Source organism: Gracilinanus agilis, chromosome 1, assembly GCF_016433145.1.
Source record: "Gracilinanus agilis isolate LMUSP501 chromosome 1, AgileGrace, whole genome shotgun sequence".
NCBI classification, from domain to species: Eukaryota; Metazoa; Chordata; class Mammalia; order Didelphimorphia; family Didelphidae; genus Gracilinanus; species Gracilinanus agilis.
In genome coordinates, this window is record NC_058130.1 from 354,702,334 (window position 1) to 354,723,745 (window position 21,412).

At 34.5% G+C, this 21,412-nt stretch overlaps 2 protein-coding genes across 2 annotated transcripts in view; both read right to left on the minus strand.

The window, feature by feature from the left end:
• IPO11 (importin 11) overlaps positions 1 to 21,412 on the minus strand; it is a 222,537-nt gene that overhangs the window by 29,985 nt on the left and 171,140 nt on the right. Inside the window, exon 27 of the mRNA XM_044663634.1 lies at positions 4,973 to 5,068. Within this exon, the coding sequence (XP_044519569.1) occupies positions 4,973 to 5,068 (96 nt within the window). The remainder of the gene's footprint in view (positions 1 to 4,972; positions 5,069 to 21,412) is intronic.
• On the minus strand, positions 19,221 to 21,042 carry LRRC70 (leucine rich repeat containing 70). Its single transcript, XM_044663647.1, is given in 7 exon segments — positions 19,221 to 19,959; positions 19,961 to 20,222; positions 20,225 to 20,331; positions 20,333 to 20,422; positions 20,424 to 20,716; positions 20,718 to 20,838; positions 20,840 to 21,042. Coding segments are annotated over 7 exon segments (1,815 nt in total).

Consider the following 21,412-nt stretch of genomic DNA (forward strand, 5'->3'; position numbering starts at 1 on the left):
TTTTTAATATATTTTATATTTAATTTCCTATTTTCATTCTTTTCCCTTTCACTTCTGTATTTGTTTCTCTAGTGCTTAATAAGTGCATATTGGAAAAAAAAATCCTTTTTTGATGACACTCAACAAGCTGTCCCAAAAATCTTACTGCTGTTTTAAGCTGTTAAAACTTAAGGAATTTGGAAACATCCTATATATTCAACCTAGATCTCTCTCTTCTTAATCTTTTAGACTCAAATTTCCAATTTATGTATGTAGACAGACATGTCCAACTCAATCTATATCTGAGATTTTCAAACTCAATTTATCAAAACAAAAAACTAAGTTTCTTATTTTTCCTACAAAAACTTATTTCATTCTATCTACCTTCTCAGTAACTAAATCATTCAATTTTCCATGTTCCATGTTTTAGCGCTACCAATGAATCCCTCACTTCTCATACCTTAACAATTTCCAAGTCCTGTTAAGGTTCTACCCATGCAAATTTGCTCACATGTGTCTCCTTCTCTGAACTACTACAATGGAGACATCATTACTACATGATTGGACTATTATAAAAGTACTGAATCTATCTGCTGCTTCTTCTTCACACTCCTGACTGAAAAAAAATTCTTCCTTACCCAGAAGTTGGGTCATGCTGTTCTTCTGTTTGAAAATTTATTGGGCCTGAAATTTAAGGTCTTTTACAATTTGTGCCACCCTATCTTTCTAATTTTTAGTTTTATACTACTCCCACCAAATAATCTTTGCTCCAGTTAAATTGGCTTCTTATTTTCCACCCGCTATTTATGTATCAAGTTGATCACTCATTCTCTTATCTAAAGCACTCAATTATTCATTTGTGTTTTATATGAATATACACAGAAGTGAGTGAATGAAAAACATCTAACCACTTTACTTTATAAAATAAGGTCCAAGTTAGGGGCCAACTTGGGCCCAACAAGACAAAAGGGGTGAGTTGTAGAGCCCCATTTAAATCCAAGTTCCCTCTCTCCCAATTCAGCTGTCTTGCCACTGGACTTCTCAAAAGCTCCTTCCTTCCTTCCTTCTCTTTCTCTCTTCCTTTCTACCCTTCCTCCCTTCTTTCTTTCTTCCTTTCACCCTCCCTCCCTCCTTTCCTCTCATTCTTTTTTCCTTTTTTCCTCCCCTTATATTTTTAGTATAAAGTCTAAGACAGAAGGATGGCAAGAGCTATGTGAATGAATTAAGTGAATTGCTCAGGGTAACACAGCTTGTAAAGAGTCTGAAGGCATATTTGAACCCAGGTCCTCTTGACTCCTGGCCTAGCAACTCTATGGAGTTGCTCGATGGAGTATTCTTTATGGAGTATTTTAATCTCTGGGTATAATAATGGCAGGTTTTCTGAGTTCTTTCCCTCAATTAATTTGAGTTTCTTCTACTGTCCTAAAACACAGTTCAATTTAAAAAGATACAACAACAAAACAACACAGCAGTACCACATTGGCATTTTTTGTCTCACTTAAGACAAGATAAGCACACCTTAGGCAAAAAAAGCTATTCAGAAGATGATTCTCTTAAGTTATTTGATAATGAAAAGGCTTACTATTATAGCTATTACATAAATGAAGACTTAACTAGTTTAAAACTGATAATATTCTTAAATATCAAAATGATCTTCAATTATAATTTTTAAATCTTCAACACAATTTCAGGTTTTTAATTTTTTCTATAAAATGATCTACATCAAGATTTCTCTGACTTACACAACACTATGTCTTGATTATCCACGACTGTGGAAGAACATCCGTGGGCATAACATAAAACGGTTAATGAAAATAAAAATTTAAATTTACAATTTTTTGCTTCTATGAAAGAAAGTAAAAATATAATTACAGGGCTACAACTTTAACATATAAATTCCAGTATGAGAATATCATCATGTAATCTTGTAAGAAGGGTGTTAGAAATTGATCAAGCAGTATAACCAGCAAATTTCTTTGCCAATATTCTAATTACTTAGAAGTAAAATCAATCCTTAACTGTTGTGTTTTAACTCTTGAATGAGCATCTAGAAATCATCTGTTTCTGTTAGGACAGCTCTATTAGCTTTTGAGTTTCCAAACAATTCAGATTAAAGGTGTAAACAGAGGCTTTAATAAAGAGGTTTTAAAGAAAGCTACTCCAAGAACTGGGTATATTCACTTAAGCAAACTGATTCATCAGAGATTACAAAAGGGATGACTTATCTTTCAAGAACAGTAGCTTCTTCTACAGGTGAAAAAAAAAAGTTTTCTTCCTTAGCATTAATTCATTCTAAATTGGGAAAACAATTGAGAATTCAAAAAAAACAGGAAAGACTGTCCTTTTTTAATCTATGAATAAACAGGAAGAGGAAGTTAAAAAACGGAATTCTCTAAGTAACTCAGTATTTTTGTTTTTTTATTTTGACCTGGTACAAGTCTTTTATATTTCAAAACCATCAAACTACCGTTTGTTCATAGAAAGATGATCAAAGCTAGAAGGAGATTTGTCTCAAGCCTCATAAATGAAGGAACTAAGACAGACAAATTTAATGACTTACCCAAACTAATTAGTAAAGTTAGTGCTATTCAATTCAGTTCAATAAACCTTTATTGAATGCCTACTGTCTATAGAATATTATCCTAAAGATACAGGGTCTGCCCTCATAGAGCTTACTCTAGGAAGAAAATGAGACACATGCACAGATAACTATAATACACAAAATAAGTACATTAGAGAGGTGTAAAACAACATAAATGGAGGTTAGGAGGAAAGGATCATTATTTGCAGGGGGAATCAGACAAGATTCCATGAATAAGGTGGCATAGAAGAATATATAGGAATTCCAGGCATAAGGAACAGAAGTAGTAAAGACATGAGAAAGAACAAAGTTTAGATACATAATAAAACTCAGGGGCCCTGACTCTCAGACTCTTTATACTATTATAAAAGGGAATTCTTTTGTTCTCTCTGAGTTTACACTTGTGAAAGGGAATCCTTTATTCCCTTTGTCTATTTTGAGTTAACACTAATCTAGTACCCCAACTTAGGTTGTGAAGACAGGATTAACTCTCCCTTCTGGGACAATCTGCTGGGAGGGAGTTCTGGAGCTTGCTTTTATGGTGGCTTTTTATCCCTGCCCCTCTTCACAGGGGCCAATCACAGTTTCCCATTTGTCTAGCACTGCCCAGGAGGCAGTGTTTCTGGGAAGCAGTTCTCTCCTTTTGGAGGGGTGAATACTTATCAAAAGGATTCACAGATTCCTGGCTGATTGAATTTCTGAGGGTGTAAACTCTGATCATAGTATTCACAAATTTGGGACAGAGTTAAAAGGGTGGAGCTCTCTAAGTAAGTGACACATGAGTTCTCTAAATACCTTGCTAGCTTCTCACCTAGTACTAAGTAGGGTATTCAATCTTTTGTTGATTCAGTTCATCCCCAATGAATTATTTTACATAATCAGAAACTACAATAGTTAGAGATAAGAGAGAGAGAGAGAGAGAGAGAGAGAGAGAGAGATTGAGAGCAAACCAATGTTTGCTAAGCACATTGACAATAAGTCAATTAGGGGCCAATTCCCCTGGCATACAAGTTTATATTCAAAATGGGGGTTGTGTTCAACCCCACCCCCAGTTCAATCAAAAAAATATATATGGAGTATATATATACATATGGAGTATAACTATACTCCAAAGTTCAGGCTGGATCTCCTGGTGCTGTGGAGGTTTCTTCAGGCATCCTTATGGCATCTTTCTTTGAACAATTTGTTTTCTTAATTCATAGTTATCAAAGATCCTTTTTCCTGAAATTTTTCTTAAACAATTTAAAATTTTGGATTTTATGACAATTGTACATTATATAGAAAAAGAAATCTTCATGCCTTTTGGTTTTTATCCCTTCTTCTTTAATCCCATTGCCACTATCCAATTCTAAGACCTTCTTTCTCAGTCTGGACCACAGCATTAGAGTGGTTTACCTTCTGTCTTCAATTTCTCTCTCTTCCCTTTCATTCTAACAATCTAAATACTACATTTTCTTCAAAGCAAAGACTTACACTAACCCTAATATATCTTGAACAAACTAGTGCCATGGGAGCTGGGCTGAGTCAGGCTCACTTGAGCCTGAAAAGGGCATGGTGATATTCTTCAGATTGAGGTATAAGGAATCACCACCAAATATGTGGATCAAGAATCATTCTCAGGCTTGGGGATATACTTGGTTGGGTAAAGTGAAAAATAGGTTAGGAATTAAAACAGGATAAAGTAGGAAGCTGGAGAAAGGAACCAAGGCCGAATGACAATAAGTCATATTAGAAGTGGAGAAGCTATCAAGATGGTAAAACTACAGTTGAAGTTAGAACCCATAAATGGGATCTCTTCCCCAAAAGCACATTATTCCAGTAGTTTTTTGTAAAGTGACATTCAGAGTGTTCTAGACCATCCTGTCCAGAAGAGAGGGTAATCTGTCCCAGCTCTAATATAGACCCCTCACAAGATCACAAATGTGATAGAAGGGAAAGTGAAGACTAGGCTTCTCTTGACTCATTCATTATAGGAATCCTACAAACCAGAACTCATCCTCACATAATATACCCATAAATAAAGATAAGCATATTTATATGTTAGTTTTAGGATAGATAGATACAAATAGATAGATAGATAGATAGATAGATAGACAGACAAATAGATACATAGATATAGTTGAATAGTATACAAATCTGATATCAAATATTTGTACAACTGGGCTTAAAAAAGTATAATTCAGAATGCTATAGTAAACTAGTCACAGCTATTAGGTGATCAAATTAAAAATATCTACTTGTTAAGAAATCTGGAAAATGGTTTTGGAAGATATTTCATCATACAAAATCTAAAGATATTAAATTCATAAAAAAATTACTATACTGTCTTTGTAAGTCTATCCTCTTACCAAAAGAATTAATATGGCATAAATTCAACTATTAACCAGAACCCACTGCATTTAGTCTGCTTACTCTCTATAAGTTCCTGTTTCAGGATCCTCTGTCATGACATCATGTAGGCCTTCTACTGAAATGTTAATGATGCCACAAAATTTATCCTGGATGACTCTGAAAGAAAAAAATGGAAAGGAAAATGAGACAGAAAGCATAACTAAACAGGCATTATTGAGAAAGTTATGTTTTAAAAACAGTAACGGGTTCTTAAACATGTCCATAAAAAAAATCCTTCAAAATATATTTCTTCAGATTTAAAGTTGCCATGTTCTGAATGAAATGGTAGAATTCAAGAAATCAATGGTAATTTTAGAAAACAAAACCAAAACATTTTCTGTTCAAAAAATTTTTAAATGATAGATCGAAATATTTTAGTACTTAATTTGAGAGCCTTAATAGTTGGCAAGATTGAATACAAGATTTTTGCCCTCACTATGACGAAATTCAGAGCTCTGACAAACGAAATCTGAATGGCTGATTTATATGGAGGAGGGGAAATAATCTTAAAAAGAAATCTGAAAGTTTAAAGCTTGCCAATTATTTTCAGCCTTTCCCCTCAAGATAGTAAACAAGTCTATAGGGATTAGTAAAAAGGGTTTTGACTGCACTGCTTGTTATTTCCTTATTATTGCATTTGCTGATTTCTTTAAGGTTTAAATTTTTTTTGAGTTTATCTGTATTAATGTAATTACTATCTATTCTGTTATATGATTCTTTATCTGTACCGTTTCCCTATGATTTTACTGAACAACATATCACTGTAAAAAGCCCATGAACATCTTACACAAAATTTATTTTTTAGTTGTAAAAAGCCCATTAAGTCTTATGTATCCTGGATTTGTCACCTTAACTTTCGAGGTCACATGCTGCTTAAACAACCTTGGAGAATATAATGACTTAAGACTAATAATTGTAATTTTATAAGGTGACTTTAGAAATCTTCTGAATGGATGATAGGTTTTTATTTCAAGAAGCCAAAAAGAGCTCCTGCATGCATGATATTTTAACTTTTTAGTTTAATTTATTTTCCCACCAGAAGGATCCAAAATTCTTCGTGATGTTTTAGACCCAAATAGGTTTTCATCAGCAATTGCCAAGGTTGAAAGATTTGCTATAGCTGTAGAATTTGTGACAAGTATAGATTTTTTTAAACATCACACAGCAAGTGGCTATCTACTAACTCATGTGAATCCTAAATAATAATAGGTTTGTTTGCTATTGTCAATAACTGGGCTACTGTGGATTTTGGGAATTTGGTACTTTATTTGAATGTATATTATCTACTATATCATTATTTTTATAAATCTGTTATTCTGTAAAAATAATATGTATTCACAGTAGTTCAGGCCAAGTTTAAGAAGGAAATTGGATCTCATTTTTTGGGTGAGAAGCCTTTTGCCAATTCTAAGCTATATATTTTTGATTTTTAAAGCATTCTTTTATTTTTTTTTCCCTTGTATGTGCAATACAGTTTTGAGTTTTCTTTTTTCTCTGTTTGGAGAAAGCACCATGAAGATGCCTGCAGAGACCACACACTGCATCAAGAAGATCCAGAATTGAACTTTGGGACGTGAATCTGAACTTTGGGGTGGTTGAAAGCATTTGTTTTGAATGTATACTTTTATGCCAAAGGGGACTGCCCCCAAATTGGCTTTTTGTTAATCTGGCAATCTTTTTTTTGTTCCTTCCCACCCCCCTTTTATCCACAAATTATTGCAATTTATATGTTGATTATGTTTTTATGATACACTGGAGAGACTGGTCTCCCAAAGGATCGCAGTGGGGTATATATAAATGAAGATTTTGAACCTTGGACTGCATCCCCCATAAGTCCTTAGTATTTCCCAGAATTCTCTTTAATCTCTCCACATTTGCGTGGTCATATTATAGTTGGCTATAATTCATCCCTCTCTCTCTTTGGTTCCTGGGAGCGAGCTGGTTAGTACCTTTTAGTTACATCTCTTTTGTTAGTTTATTATTAATAAAATATTTATAAATATAATACCTAGTATTTTGGTATATTATTTTTAATTTCCACAAGAGATAATCATTGTATAATTATATAAATATTCAAACCCATGTCTTTTTTATTCAAATTCAAATACTGCCACAATTAAGCCATTATATCTCAAAATGCCTTCATGTCATTAGCAGGGCCAGCAAGACCAAATCAGAGGACTCCTCATCTGCTCTGCCATCCATCCTCTTCTATACCCCATTGGGTCAGGACCTAAAGTTCCTTTCCAGGAACCCAACTCTAAACCCTCAGATCTTCCTAGACAAGAAAATCTACCCTATGCCGAGTCCCTGGGAAAGCCCTGATCTAGCTGAGAATGTGAGGAGCACCACCTCAAAAATGCCTCACCCTCTATGACCAACTAGGCATAGCATTTCAAAGATCCCTGCCATTACTACTTGGCAGGATCAAGGACACAAATCTCCCACCCTCTTTTGTCTCCTACTCAGAGATTGGCATTGAATCAATATTATCACTACTATGAAGGGCATGACAACATCCTGTTCTTTGATTTAATAAAGAACTCTAATGCACAGGCTGACGAAAGTCAAGTTCCCTGCCCTGGTTGCCACTTAATTAATACCCAGGCAATCATACCTGCCCCATTCCTCCTGGGTCCCTATCCTACATTGCTTTAATTTTCTCTTGTGTTTTCTGAAATTTCTATTTTTGTCAGTAAAAAAACTGCCTGGCACATTCAACTTAGAAACTACTCTGTATAGATTTTAAATTCAAATTTCTATGTATATGTTGTTTTGCTCAAATATAATTTAAGCTCTTTGAGGGCTAATACAGGTTCATTTCCTCCTTAAAATTCTAACATATAAGACAAGGAGTAGCACATGTTAGCCATTTAAAAATGTTTTTTGAATTGCTGAATTGAATGTCACTTCTTTATTCAAAAACCTCCAGGGGCAACTCACTGCCTCCTGATAAAATCCTCATATTAGGTTCTTCATGATCTGACTCCATCCAACCTTTCAGCTTTATCTTATACAGTTCTCTTTTGTGTTCTCAACACTGGGCCATTCACTTCATAGTACATTATTTGTGCTATGAACATGCATGAACACCCATTTTTTGTCTATTCAAGTTTTTCTAATCCTTTAGAGCTGATTTATGTGGCATTTCTTCCATGAAGCTTCCTCAAAGTTTTAAAGTATGTTAGAATTATCTTATGTCATATATTCTCTCTCTCTCTCTTTCTTCAATTATAAACTTTTGTGAACAGGAGTTGTGTCATGGTTAACATTGCATTTCAAGCTCCTAACACAGTTGAACTAAAATGTTAAAAAGTTCATATAGGCAACAGGTCATCTGACCCATAAAAGAGGTTCATGTTCTTTGAATGATTCTTTTAAGAGTGACAACATAACTTTTATTTTTCTTCTGATTCTCTCATCTCACCCTTCCCCCTCTTTCCTAAAAGAGGTTGCAATATATTTTTAAAATCACTGTGGAGGGTGGGGATGCAGTCTGTGTTTACAAAACAAAGTTATGTATTTTCTCTGTTTACAATTTCTAGTCACCAAAGAATGAACCCTTAAATGGCCCAATTGCTGGTAACCAACTGATTCTTACCACCTTCTATATCACAATCACTGATTTTGGGCCTCTTGCTTCATCATTAAATATCAAATTAAAGGTAACTGTGGAAAACAACAAAAAAAAGCTTTTAATTCCAATGGCGCCCTGCCTAAAATAATGTGAAAGAAGATAGAATTAAATGTGATAGTGAACAGTAATTTATTAAAACAAAAACAGTATTTCTAAGCTACTGACCCAACTCACGACTATTCAAAGAAACAGAAATTATACATTTAAACAAAAACAGTATTTCTAAGCTACTGAACCAACTCATGACTTTTCACAGAAACAGAAATTATACATTTAAACTAAAATTATTTTCTTTTCCTGGTACTTTCCAGGTCAAACTGAAAATATTTTTGTCTTTAATGACATAGACCTTTCTATCTAGTATTTCTCTGAATGTTTAAGGAAACACTACACTAATAAATCAATCATTGGAAAGGAAATAAGACAATAGATCCTTAAGGGGATTCCACTGAAGCATCATTGAATGAAAAAAGGTTCAGAGATCTCAAAAACCTTTATTAAAAATGCTAAATAATTTATCCAAAATGATAGGAAAATATCTTTATATTTTATATATTATACTTGCTAAATAAGAAAAGAAGCCCAATTTTCCTAGGATTATTAATGTTAAAGAAATGTCAGACATTTGCCTGGGGTCAGTTTTACAATTCTTAAAATCTAAGAGGTCAAATCTACTTTCAACTTGGCAAAGTCCTCAACTTTAAATCTTCAGGCTCCCACTCTCAACTCCAATGACTTAGGGTCTCTTAATTAAGTATTTCCCTATGACCTCTGTGCAGCAAATGCCACATCTCAAAATATCTTCCTCATAAAGATTTATCTGTTGAGTCTATCAATTCTGTGGGCTTTATACTTTGTGTTAAATAACTAAGCAACTCCCTCTAACTCCAGTGGATTAAGGCAATGGGGTTAAGTAAGCCCAGGGTTTCACAGCTACTAAATTTAAGTGTATTAAGTGTAGAATTGTTAATATTAAGGACTGCTGTGAATTGTGAAAATAAGAACATTTTTACTTATATTTAATTGTATGTTGATTTTTGTTCTTTCAGTCGTGACTGATTCTTCATGACCCCATTTGGAGTTTTCTTGGCAAAGATCAAGGTGTGGTTTGTCATGTCCTTCTCCAGATCATCTGACAGATCAGGCAACTGAGGCAAAGAAGGTTAAGGGACTTGCACAGGGTCATAGAGTCAGTAAGTGTCTGAGGCGGCATTTGAACTCAAGTCTTACTGGCTGCAGGCCCAACCTTCTATCCACTGTAGCACCTAGCTGATTGATTTACCAACCCCAAAACCCATGCATTATATTGCTTATTGCTAGCCTTAAAAAATAAATGAAAAAGAAAACATTTAGGTCATAAGATTAGGAAAATTTCTCAATTCCCCTCCACTCCTACCACCATGAAACAAAAATAAAAGCTATGAGAACTTGACAGATTAGTTATGAGTATGACTCACATATAGACTGGAGGGTTGTATATGTCTCTATGGATATAAGTATGTACAAAAGTAGAAAACAGTTTTATTTCCTGATACTCCCACAAGTGGGGTGGTTTTTTTTTCATATATCCATATATAAATCTATCCTGTCCATTATTTACTATGCAGTTTGTATTTATTCTTTGAGGTAAGAAAAAGTCATTGTATTGCTTGTTTAACTTGAATTTAATTTAAATTAGCTTGAAAAAATTTTCAAGTTTCTTCACCTTAATTTAAAGAAATCAACCAATAAAAATATAAAAGATGCTTCCTTTAGCTAAAAACACTACTGTACAAAATGATACTATGGGACAACTAGGTAGTAAAGTGGACAGAAATGTAGTCCTTGAGTCCTGGGTTAAAATGTGCTCAGACACTTTCTAGTTTTATATAACCTTGGGCAAGTCACTTAACTGATTACCTAGCCCTCCCTGCTCTTCTGTCTTAGAATTGGTACTAAGACAAAAGGTAAAGATTTAAAAAATAAAAGATATTTACAGGGGACGGCTGGGTGGTTCAGTGGATTGAGAGTCAAGTCCAGAGATGGGAGGTCCTGGGTTCAAATCTGGGATCAGACACTTCTTAGCTGTGTGACCCCGGGCAAGTCACTTCACCTCCCCATTGCCTAGTCCTTACCACTCTTCTGCCTTGGAACCAATACATAGCATTGATTCCAACATGGAAGGTAGGGGTCAAAAAAAAAAGATATTATGCACTGAATCATTATAAATAGCCTGGTACATAGTCTATTCAGCATGCTATATAGTTACAATTCTTATGTTATTGCCCCAACTTTGTATATTCTGCATTAAAGTTAAAAAAGCAAGCCACACAGTAATGTGATATGTGATAACCCTATGGAAATAATATTCTCCAGTAATGCTGCTACAACAAAAACTATCATTAACTTTAGGAAGGGAAAGGAAAAAAGAAGCCTTTATTAAGTGCCTACTATGTTCCAGGCACAGTGCTAAATGTTTTACAAATATAGTGGTGTCTTGACACATGAGTTCAATTCATTCCATAGCTAAGCTCTTAACTCAATTTGTTCATGTGCCAAATCAAATTTCTCCATTTAAATGAATGGAAATGCAATTAATCCATTCTGGCCCCCCAAAACGCAATTTTTTTGGTTTATATGCTTTTAAATATGAAAATGTACTTTATAAATAACAAATATATTTACAGATAATAAGAAAGAATGTAAAGAAATAAACTTGCTTATGAAATGTTATTTACTTTCAAGGTCAGGCGAAGATGCTGGAGAAAAAGGTTTTCATTTCATGCACTGTTGCTTAACATAACTTACACTCTACACGTATAATGCTACATTTAAATGCAAATTTGACCTTACACATTACTTATGATATGTAACTTTATTGCTAAACTTAATTGCTATTTTTTTACTTTACTTAATTATCATCATTTTCTTCATTGAATTTTTTTTTTTAAACCCTTGTACTTCGGTGTATTGCCTCATAGGTGGAAGATTGGTAAGGGTGGGCAATGGGGGTCAAGTGACTTGCCCAGGGTCACACAGCTGGGAAGTGGCTGAGGCTGGGTTTGAACCTAGGACCTCCTGTCTCTAGGCCTGACTCTCACTCCACTGAGCTACCCAGCTGCCCCCCTTCTTCATTGAATTTTGACTGTTTTGCCACAATTTCCTCAATTTCACTTGGAGGCCATTTCAACAAACAAAAACCTTTTCATGGAAGTTTGTTTCTTCCACCCTTTCAGAACATTTCGATAATGTATGAAACAAGTGTTATTACAAAGCTCCAATGCATGACCTGTTGCAACTTTTTCTGGGTGTGTCTTTTCAATAAACTTTAATTTTTTTCCCAAATCCTCAATATTTCCTTAATTTTATTTGTAACTGATTACCTCATCCACCTTGGGCTTCTTCCCCCTAATTTCCTGCAAAACCTCTGAATGCTGCTGTTGCTGTAACTCTTTTCAATTCTTCCATCATCAGGGCCCATGGTTAAAAGTTAAGAAATTTGTCCAAAAAAAAACTGATAATAAAGACAAAAATAAAGAATAAAGCAAAGGCAATTCAATACAGACCCTCACGTGGCCAGATAAACACTGAACTAATAAACAAGACAGACTCATATAACTTGTGAAACCATACATTCAGCAGGATATCTAGTGGAGGGTCGCAGAAACTTGTGATTCAAATATCCATCCGTGATCTAAAGCAAAAAATCCCAATCGTTACTGCTCATATCTCAAGGTGCTTGTGTATCAAGGCACCACTATGACATCTCATTTTACCCTGACAATGACTCTGATAGGTTCTATTGCTATTTTTATTTCTCAGTTAAGGAAACTGAGGCACATAGAGGTTAGTAGCTTGCCCAGGATGAAACAACTAAAAAGTGTCTAAAGCTGAATTTGAAATTGGGTAATCCTGACTTCAGGTGTAGCACTCTATCCACTGGACCACCAAACTATAATATGTTTGGATTATATTTAAAATTTCACTATGGGAAAGTAATCAAAAAGATCTTCATAGTTGAGTTCTAGAAAAAGTGAAAACTTCTTCAGCAGAGGTGAAAGAAAGCCTAACAAGTTAAAGAGTTGACACAAATGAAAGAGGATAGGTAGAAAGTCTATGGACAACTAAAATCAATAAAATCTGAATGTTAAAAAAAAAACACTATCACTGATATATATAAGAAGGGGACAAAGTCCACCTGTAGACACTGAATATCAATGTAGCAATAATAGTAGCATTTCAAAACCAAAGATACAAAAAATCAAATCAGCAAGCGTTTATGCCACATACTGTGAAAAGATGATACAAAGAAAGGCAAAAACGACTCTTGCCTTTAAGAGTTTCATGTTCTAGTTGGGGAAACAACATGTCAATAACTGTTCATCTAAAAAAAAAATATATATATATATATATATACACATATATATATACACACGCTGTATATCAGAGGAAATCTTACAGAAAAGATGCTAGCATTAAAGAGAACCAAGAAAGGCATGGAAAAAAAACAACTAAGGAAGCCAGAAAGTGAAAATGAGGAGGGAGAACCTTCTAGACCTAGGAAAAGACAGTGAAAAGACACTGAGTCAGGAAACAGAGGAGTGTTTTGAGAGAGAAACAGCAAGAGGGCCATTAAGGTTGCACTGTTGAGAGCGTGGAAGGAAGTGTAAAAATGTAAATGACAAGGTTGTAAAGGCTTTAAAAGTCAAACTGGATTTTGTTTCTACAGGTAAAAGGGAGCCAATACATGATCTGGCCTGCAGTTAGGAAGATCACTTTGATATTTGAGTGGAGAATATTATAAAATAGAACAGAACAGAATAGAATAGTGGAACGGAACAGAACAGAACAAACAGGAGAAAAGAGTTGAGGAGACAAAAAGAAGGCTGCTGCAATAGTCCAGGCATGAGGACTGCATGAATATGGCGGCCATGTTAGAAGAGAGAAGAGGAGGTATATAGGAAATATATTGGAAGGTAGAATCAAAAGGATTTGACAACAGATTAGATATGAGTGTGGGTACAGGGATGAGTGGAATGACTGAGACTTAAAAATGAAGATGAAACATAGATTTCAAGTCTGGACAACCTGAAGTATAGTAAGTGCCTCTGACAGTAATAGGGAAGTTTGCAATAGGGGAGACTTTGTAGAGGGGGAAAAAAAAGAGTAAAGTTTGGAAACAGTGAGTTTGAGATTTCTAATAAAGATCCAATTCACAATGTCCAAAAGCAATTGGAAAATCAGGAGAGCTATCAGGGTTAGAGATGACAGTTGAATATATGGGAGCTGATGAGATCATCAAGCAGGACAGCATGAAGGGAGAAGAGATGGGGTACAGGATCATTGCTAGGGAATACTCCCCATTAGTGAGCCTGACCTGGATGAAAATCCAGCAAGAGAGACTGAAGGATCAGTCAGACAAGAAAGAGGAAAACCAGGAAAGAGCTGTGTCAACAAAACCTGGAAAGAGAACATAAAAGAAAAATGAACAACAGTGTGAAAGGCTGGAGAGAGATCAAGGAGAAACTGAAAGAGACTATCAGATATGGCAATTAATAGAACACTGGTAAATTTGAAGAGAGCATTTTCAAGTAAATGATGAAGCTGGAAACCAAACTGCATAGAGTTTAGAAGATAATGAGGAGAGAGGAAATGGATGCATTAATTTAAGACATTATTCTCAAGGAGTTTGGCCATGAATAAGAGGAAAAAAAGAATAATGGCTAAGAAAGATGGCCAGATTTATAAGTAAGAGCTTTTTATGGGATGAGGGAGACATGAACACATTTGTAAGCAATAGGGAATTAGCCAGTAGAGAGGGAGAGAAGCCCAATGAGAGTATGAATGTTAGAGAAGGTCATCTGCCAGAGAAGATGGGATAGGGTAGAATCACTTCTCAATGTAAGAGAAGGTTTACCTTGGTGAGGAAAAGAGCCAGCACTTCCCATGAGATAGGGGAAAGAGGAGATCCTGGGGGAAGGCACTGAGAAATGGAAAATGAGGAGATGAGATTGAGTTCTCAGCAAATAGCCTCAGGTTGGTTTTTTGTTTTTGTTTTTTGTTTTTTCAGTAGAAAATTTTTCTTATTTGAAAAAAGTAGAGGGAGGAGGTTCCACTAAAGGTTTGAGAAGAAAAATGTTTGGAAAAGGTGCTAGACTATTGTAAGAGTGAATCAGTTAGGAGGTGAGGGACAAGTTGAAATTATTTTAACAAATTTGCAGTGCTCCCAGTCAACACAGTTTCATGGTTTTCTCTAAACTATATTCAGGCTTGACTCTTCATGATTCCTTTTGAGGCTTTCTTGGCAAAGATACTGGAGCTAGAAGGGTCCTGGGATATCCCCATGTCCAGAGATGGGCAAACTTTTTAAAGAGGGGGCCAAAGGAAAGGAAATGCTCATCTGTCAGTCTGTTTCTAAGGCAACTCTTTCAAAGTTTCATTGTATTGTATCCTACTCATTGTATCTGTCAGATTAGGAATAATGTCATGAGGCCAGATAGAACATTTCAGGGGGCGGCATCTGGCCCTCAGGCTGTAGTTTGCCCATCACTGACCTAGTCCAACTACCTCAAAAAGAGAAGGGACTTGAATTCAGTTACAATGGCAAAGTTCAGGACACATGACATATAATCATCCTTTTCATATCTCTTCCACCAAATTCACCCATTCAGGAAGAAGTTTAAAGTATATTTTGTATACATTGTGGTAAGCACAGAAAAAATTCAGACTCTACCTTTATGGAACTCACAACCAAGGAGGAGCAGACAACATAGAATTAACTATAATGAACAACATCACATGCTAAGAACATTTGAGAACTTCAAAACAAAGCAGTACATAGCAAAGTCTTACGGGTTCCTTCTCTTGGAAAAGGGATGTAGGGAGGACGCATTTATTCAGCACCTATTTTGTTCCAGGCACCATGTTAAACACTTCAGAATTATGATGTCATTTTATCTTCACAACAACCCTAAGAGACAAGTGTAATTCTCCCCATTTTATAAGGGAAGAAATTGAGGCAATCAGAGATTAAGTGACTTCTTCACAGTCAAACAGGTATTAAGTATTAGACTGGATTTGAACTTGGGATTCCTGATACTAAGCCCAGTGCAAGATCTGGCTTTAACCTAAAACTATTTATAAAAGTTATTTTTAAAAGTACACACACACACACACACACACACACACACACACACACACACACACACACGTAGATCCATTTGTCAACCATGTGAGGTAAGTCCTTACAGGGATATCCCCATTTTATATGTGGGGAACTTGAGTCTTCAAACACCTGTGTTAAGATGACCAGGGTTAGATATTGAGTATATATGGATAAAATATGGTTCTTTTCCTCAAAACTTTACAATTTAGAATGAAGAAGTTAAGATTTTTCTACAGTTGAAAAAAAGAAACTTCCACCACTTTGAGAGAATAACGGCCAATTACAAAAAGAAAGTAGTAAAGTGAATTTTCTTTTCTCCACATTTGGTAAAACACAATATTGGAACAGAGGAGAAAATGCAGGAGAGGTCATTAAAAAATACATAGGAGAGCTAATAACCAAAAACAATCTGAAATAATGGCGGCAACAAAACCTTCATCTTATGTATGAGGATCCCAAGAGAGAGGTTAAAAGGCCTCTTTAAAAAATGATTGACATATATAATTTAACCAGGTGTGGAAAAAAAGGCTTTTTCAGGAAAAAGTTGGAAATCTGATGTCATATGAAGGTAACAGATATAAAAATATGGATTTCTTTTATGGATTGATATTTTCTTTGGAAAACAGGACGTGAGGTGGGATAGAAAGTGGTGGAATACTTCTCTGATTAATCTTTGAGTATATGCAGACTAGGGTCAGTACTCTGCTTTCAGCCTCTTTCAGTATAATTTTCTGATAGGATCACTTTAAAAAAGCATAATTTTCCCAGGGAAGGGGCTTCAAACTTGAATATTTATAAAATAAAAACTCGCATGCACACAGAGCTATAGGGTTTGTAAAGCAGTATCTTTACAACAATCTCATAAGATATAAGAGTAGCAATAGATATTCCTCCTTTTTACAGATCTCTCAGAGACTGACGTGTACAGTCACAGAGCTAGTAAATACAGTAAGAAGACTTAAACTCACCTATCCTTACTCTAAATTTAGCATTCTTTAAAGTACAGCACAGAGAAAATCCCCAACAGAAGAGAACTGAAATCCCCCCCCAAAATGTTATGCACAGTTTTAATGGAATATGACTTTTATCCATACTAACAAATAATGTTATTTGAAGTGAAGGTTTGACATTTCTATTTAAGAAAGGGAGGGGGGGGGAGTTAGGGGAAGTGTAGGAATCATAATAGTAAAAGATACCCAAACCCATCAAATGATACACAAATACAAGTTTAAAAATCCAAGTATGATTCTGAACCCAGAGATTTGGTTAAGTAAAAAACAAGTTATTTACCAGCTGTAGATGTTAAATTCCCCTTCTATCTCTTTAATAAGTTCATTTTGTCCTTAACACTTGGGATGGTTCCTCTGTCTATATTTTCTTCTCCCTACTCCCTCCCCCTGACTCTACCCTAGAGCCTTTAAGATTCCTCTGGGATCTAGCCTACATCCCCATGACCCTCCCTGGCCCCCTTGCAGTGAGGAGGAAATATATGAATAATAAGAAGAAGATATGCTGTCCCCAAGTCCAGGACTGTAGCAGGAATAAATGTTTCTAGTATCCTCAAAAGAACTTTGAATGCATCTTCCCATTTTAAAAAATGTTATAAATGATAGCTTTTACAGCCTCTTTGGGGAACCTAATCGCTATCTTTGTAATCAATCAATCAATACAGACTTTTTAAGTGCCTGCTATGTTTCAAGAATTAAATTAGGCCCTGGGAATAGAAATAAAATGAAATAATTCCTACTGGTAAGGAGCTTATATTTTAATATCTTTAAGACTGTTTCCATGGGGAAAAAATTACAAATTAACTACCTTACATATAAACTTCTGGAACACAACCTACTAAAAATCTGAGAATTATTTGTCCTTTATGAACTCACTCGAAGTTTTATAACTGAGAGAGGCTATGAGAAGGGTAAGACTCTTCAGGAGCTTTAATCCAGAATTATGCAATGCCTGTTTGGGTATTGTGCTTAAAACTATAATGAGGAAATATTTTTCAGGAGAAAGAAACTGGACACACCAGAGACAGAGAAGAGAGAGAGGAGAGAAAGAGGAAGAAGAGACAGAAAAAGAGAGAGAGAATAACACTGTGTTAGACCTCTTAAAACAAGAAACCACCAGGATAGTTTTAAAGGAACAGTTGATGCGCAGCGATGTATAACCAGAGGTACCATAGATTTTAAAAGTACAAGATTACATTTTTCTAGTTAATAAAAACTCAAGATTAAAAAGTAAATATAAAATACCCAATAAGGTACATATAAGTAATCACAAAATATATTTAAAATGTTTTTGTGTAATCCCTTCTATCAGACCAATTTTAAACCAAAAACAATGATAAATATCTTTGCTTCTTTTATGAAAATATAGTTTATGAATGTGATTTCATCTCTAAGTCTTTTTAATTCTATACTTCAGATAGCTTAAAATGGAAAGGAATTATAAAAAGTAGTATGTTTCACAAAATTTTATTAGATTTATAAGGGCCACAGAACTCTAGGCTCGCAGTTCTAGACATTGAAAAGATATCAGAGTCTATCTTGTCCTACTCTCTCATTTTACAAATGAAGAAACTGAGCCCTAGAGAGGCTACGTGACTAATCCAAGGACACACAAGTATTGTGGGGATTTGAACCCAAGTCCTCAAACAACAGAGGCAAATTACGTTTTTATTCTTTGCAAAGGTAGGGGAGAAGGGTTCAGAGCTCACTACTGTCCTTTAATGTACCAGGCAGTTGAATTAAGACAGCACTCCTTAAAAAACTAGCAATCAAATGTTTCTAAATATTGCTATAACCAAAAGTTAGGTTTGAGATAGCATTGGGTAAGAATAAGGTTTACATTTTATGGATGTGTACATAGAGTCAATTTCTACCACTTCTAAATGAATGCCACTATAGAATACCTTACCTTTCTACTCTTTTCTAGAATCTTAAATTACCAACTAAAATACTAACCATGATGACTTTGCAGAGATATTTTATTCCACAAATACTTCAGTCTCAAAATACTGTCAGTAATAATTTTCTGACTCAATTTCAAATTGTTGTCATTTTTATAATGATTTTACCCATAAGTGACTAGTTAGAAAACATTTAAAGGAGAGTATGAACTTCAGAAATAATGAAAAAATATGTTACAGGAGAAAATATTCACACATATGAATGATGGAATAAGGGATAATACATTTATAATATGATTGATATTCTGATTATAAATGATCAGTATAATTGATCAGGGTATTCACTATGTACTCATTATTATGCTACATACCACGCTATTCTATAGTACAAAATATCATTAATAATCAGAAATCTAATGTATCATTTCACAGTAACACCAAAAAAGTTGTTTGCATTGTTTAATAATGCTACATGATATAACTCATTTTATGTATCAAATATGTATTTGTGCCATTAAATTTTTTGTGTTTTTAAGGCAAATCAGATAATTTTATAGTCACACAGTTAAAATGAATATGATCACAAGGCAGAATGTTCAAACAGGATGACCTGGGCCTGACTTTCAGTCATTATTTGTTTGGGAAGTTCGACCTGCTCCATAACTGTTCTTCCTAGTGGATTCTGAGCCCTTCCACAAAGGGGTTCTGTAACACTATATCTAGCTGATTGATAAAAACTGTAGTATTCTAATTTATGTTCCCCTGAATTTTCTTGTGTCTTAAGTTTTTGTTTAAATTGAATAATCTTATAGGTGAGAAAAATAATCACAACACAAGCTAAAATGAAAAAAACTAACAAAATGTCAAAAGCCTGATTCCACTTCTCAATCTCTTGTGTACAAATCAAAGCTGTCTCTTGTGCTAAAGAGACAGTATCAGTTGGTGGGACACTACTGTTTTCCATACTCAAGTTAACAGGGTTAAGCTGTATTTGTACCGGCAACACTGTCGTTGTCTCTGATGGATTCTCAAAAGCATGTTCTTGAAAAAATCTATTGGGAGTTGAAGTCAAAACTCTTCCTTTGAAGGTAACACTCTCAGTTTCAGACTTCTCAAATGTAGCTATTTTATGCCAGGCCATCATTAATGCCATAGTCTTGTGATGAATCTGAAGAGATTCTATTGCCCAAGCTGGTGGTCCATTAGTTGGAGAAGTAAGCCAATCTGTAAATTCAGTCGACTTAATATAATGCAAAGCTCTGCCACGCATTGATGGAGGATTCTGACAATAGATGTTCAAGTAATGGCTAAAGTTGTTAGTCACGTAGGCTCAACAATTTGTAGCTACAGTCCCAAGGATAATAATTGGCTTGAAGATGTATCAATGAAGATAAGGTTTTAAGAACTCTAGGATGCAGGTCTGTAAGATTATTAAATGACAGATTAAGAAACTTTAATGAAGCTTCCACTGTTTCAAATGTATTACCATCAATGCTGACAATTTTGTTTCTATTTAACTGCAGGTAAGTTAAGTTTTCTAATAATCTAAAAATATTAGAATTTAAATAATTTTCCAAATCAAATGTTTAAGATTATTAATTCCATCAAACTGATCCTTATAAACATTTCAAATTATTGCATTTTTCAGAAGTAGATATTTCCACTGGACTAGTCCTTTAAATGCAAAAGGCCATTGAGTCAATATGGTTATGGGACAAAGAAAGCCTTTTAAAGTTTTTAAGCATGCCAAAAGCATTTGAGGAGACCTTTGTTAAATTGTTACAAACACTTAAGTTTTCCAAAATGAAAAAATGCTAAGGCTGATATCCTTGAAATTTGATCCTCACCTAGTGTTTGAAGACTAATCATTCCAGAGAAGGTTCTACTTTCCAAGGACAGAAGAGATGATTTCTTTGCAGGGTAAGAAAATGAACTCAAGGTATCTTACTAAATAAATTCTCTTGGAACAAATGCTATCTGATTAGAGTGGCAATACAAATGACAAAGAGCTGAACAAAATATTCTTAGATCTAAGCATTTTATTAAATTATTATTTAGGTATAGATAATATAGTTGGCTTCAAGTCAACAAAAACTTCTGTGGGATACACATAAAATGCTAGGCTGCCCAAATATAGAGCTACAGGAGCCTGAAGATTTATCAATTCATTTGAATTTATGTAGATTAAATTATTTCCTCAGATATAAAAGCACTGTACTTTTAGGAAACTTCTTGGTAATACTAGAAAGGCCTAATTTAATACAGTTAATTTGTCTCCTAATATAAAGGTGGCAAAAAGACAGACATCCCAGAATCTCTTTCTGAAACAATAAAAAAAAGAAAAAAGTTAAAAACAATAGAGCCAATTGTAGGCAAGGCAGAGAAATGTGTAAACCACACATAGCCCTATGTCTGGCTTTTCTGTCCATATTAGATATGGCTATAAAAAGAGACAGCAAAACTGTAAATAATGCTCATCAAGGTTCTAAAAATAAATCACATGCTTTATTATAAACCAAATTTGCATTTAGTCTTGTCTATTCATCATTTTCATTGGTCAGGCAATAGTTATTAAAAGTTATAATGAAAATCATTCTACTTAATGTCTTTTTTTCCCAACTACATGAACATTCATATTAAAAACAGGAAAAGTAAAAGAAATGTTCCATTAAGAGCATAATTGCTTCTTAGGTAATGATTAACTATTTGAAGTATATTTAGCTAAAAATGAACGAATTATAAAAGAGACTGTCACTCTGGTTTACAATATTT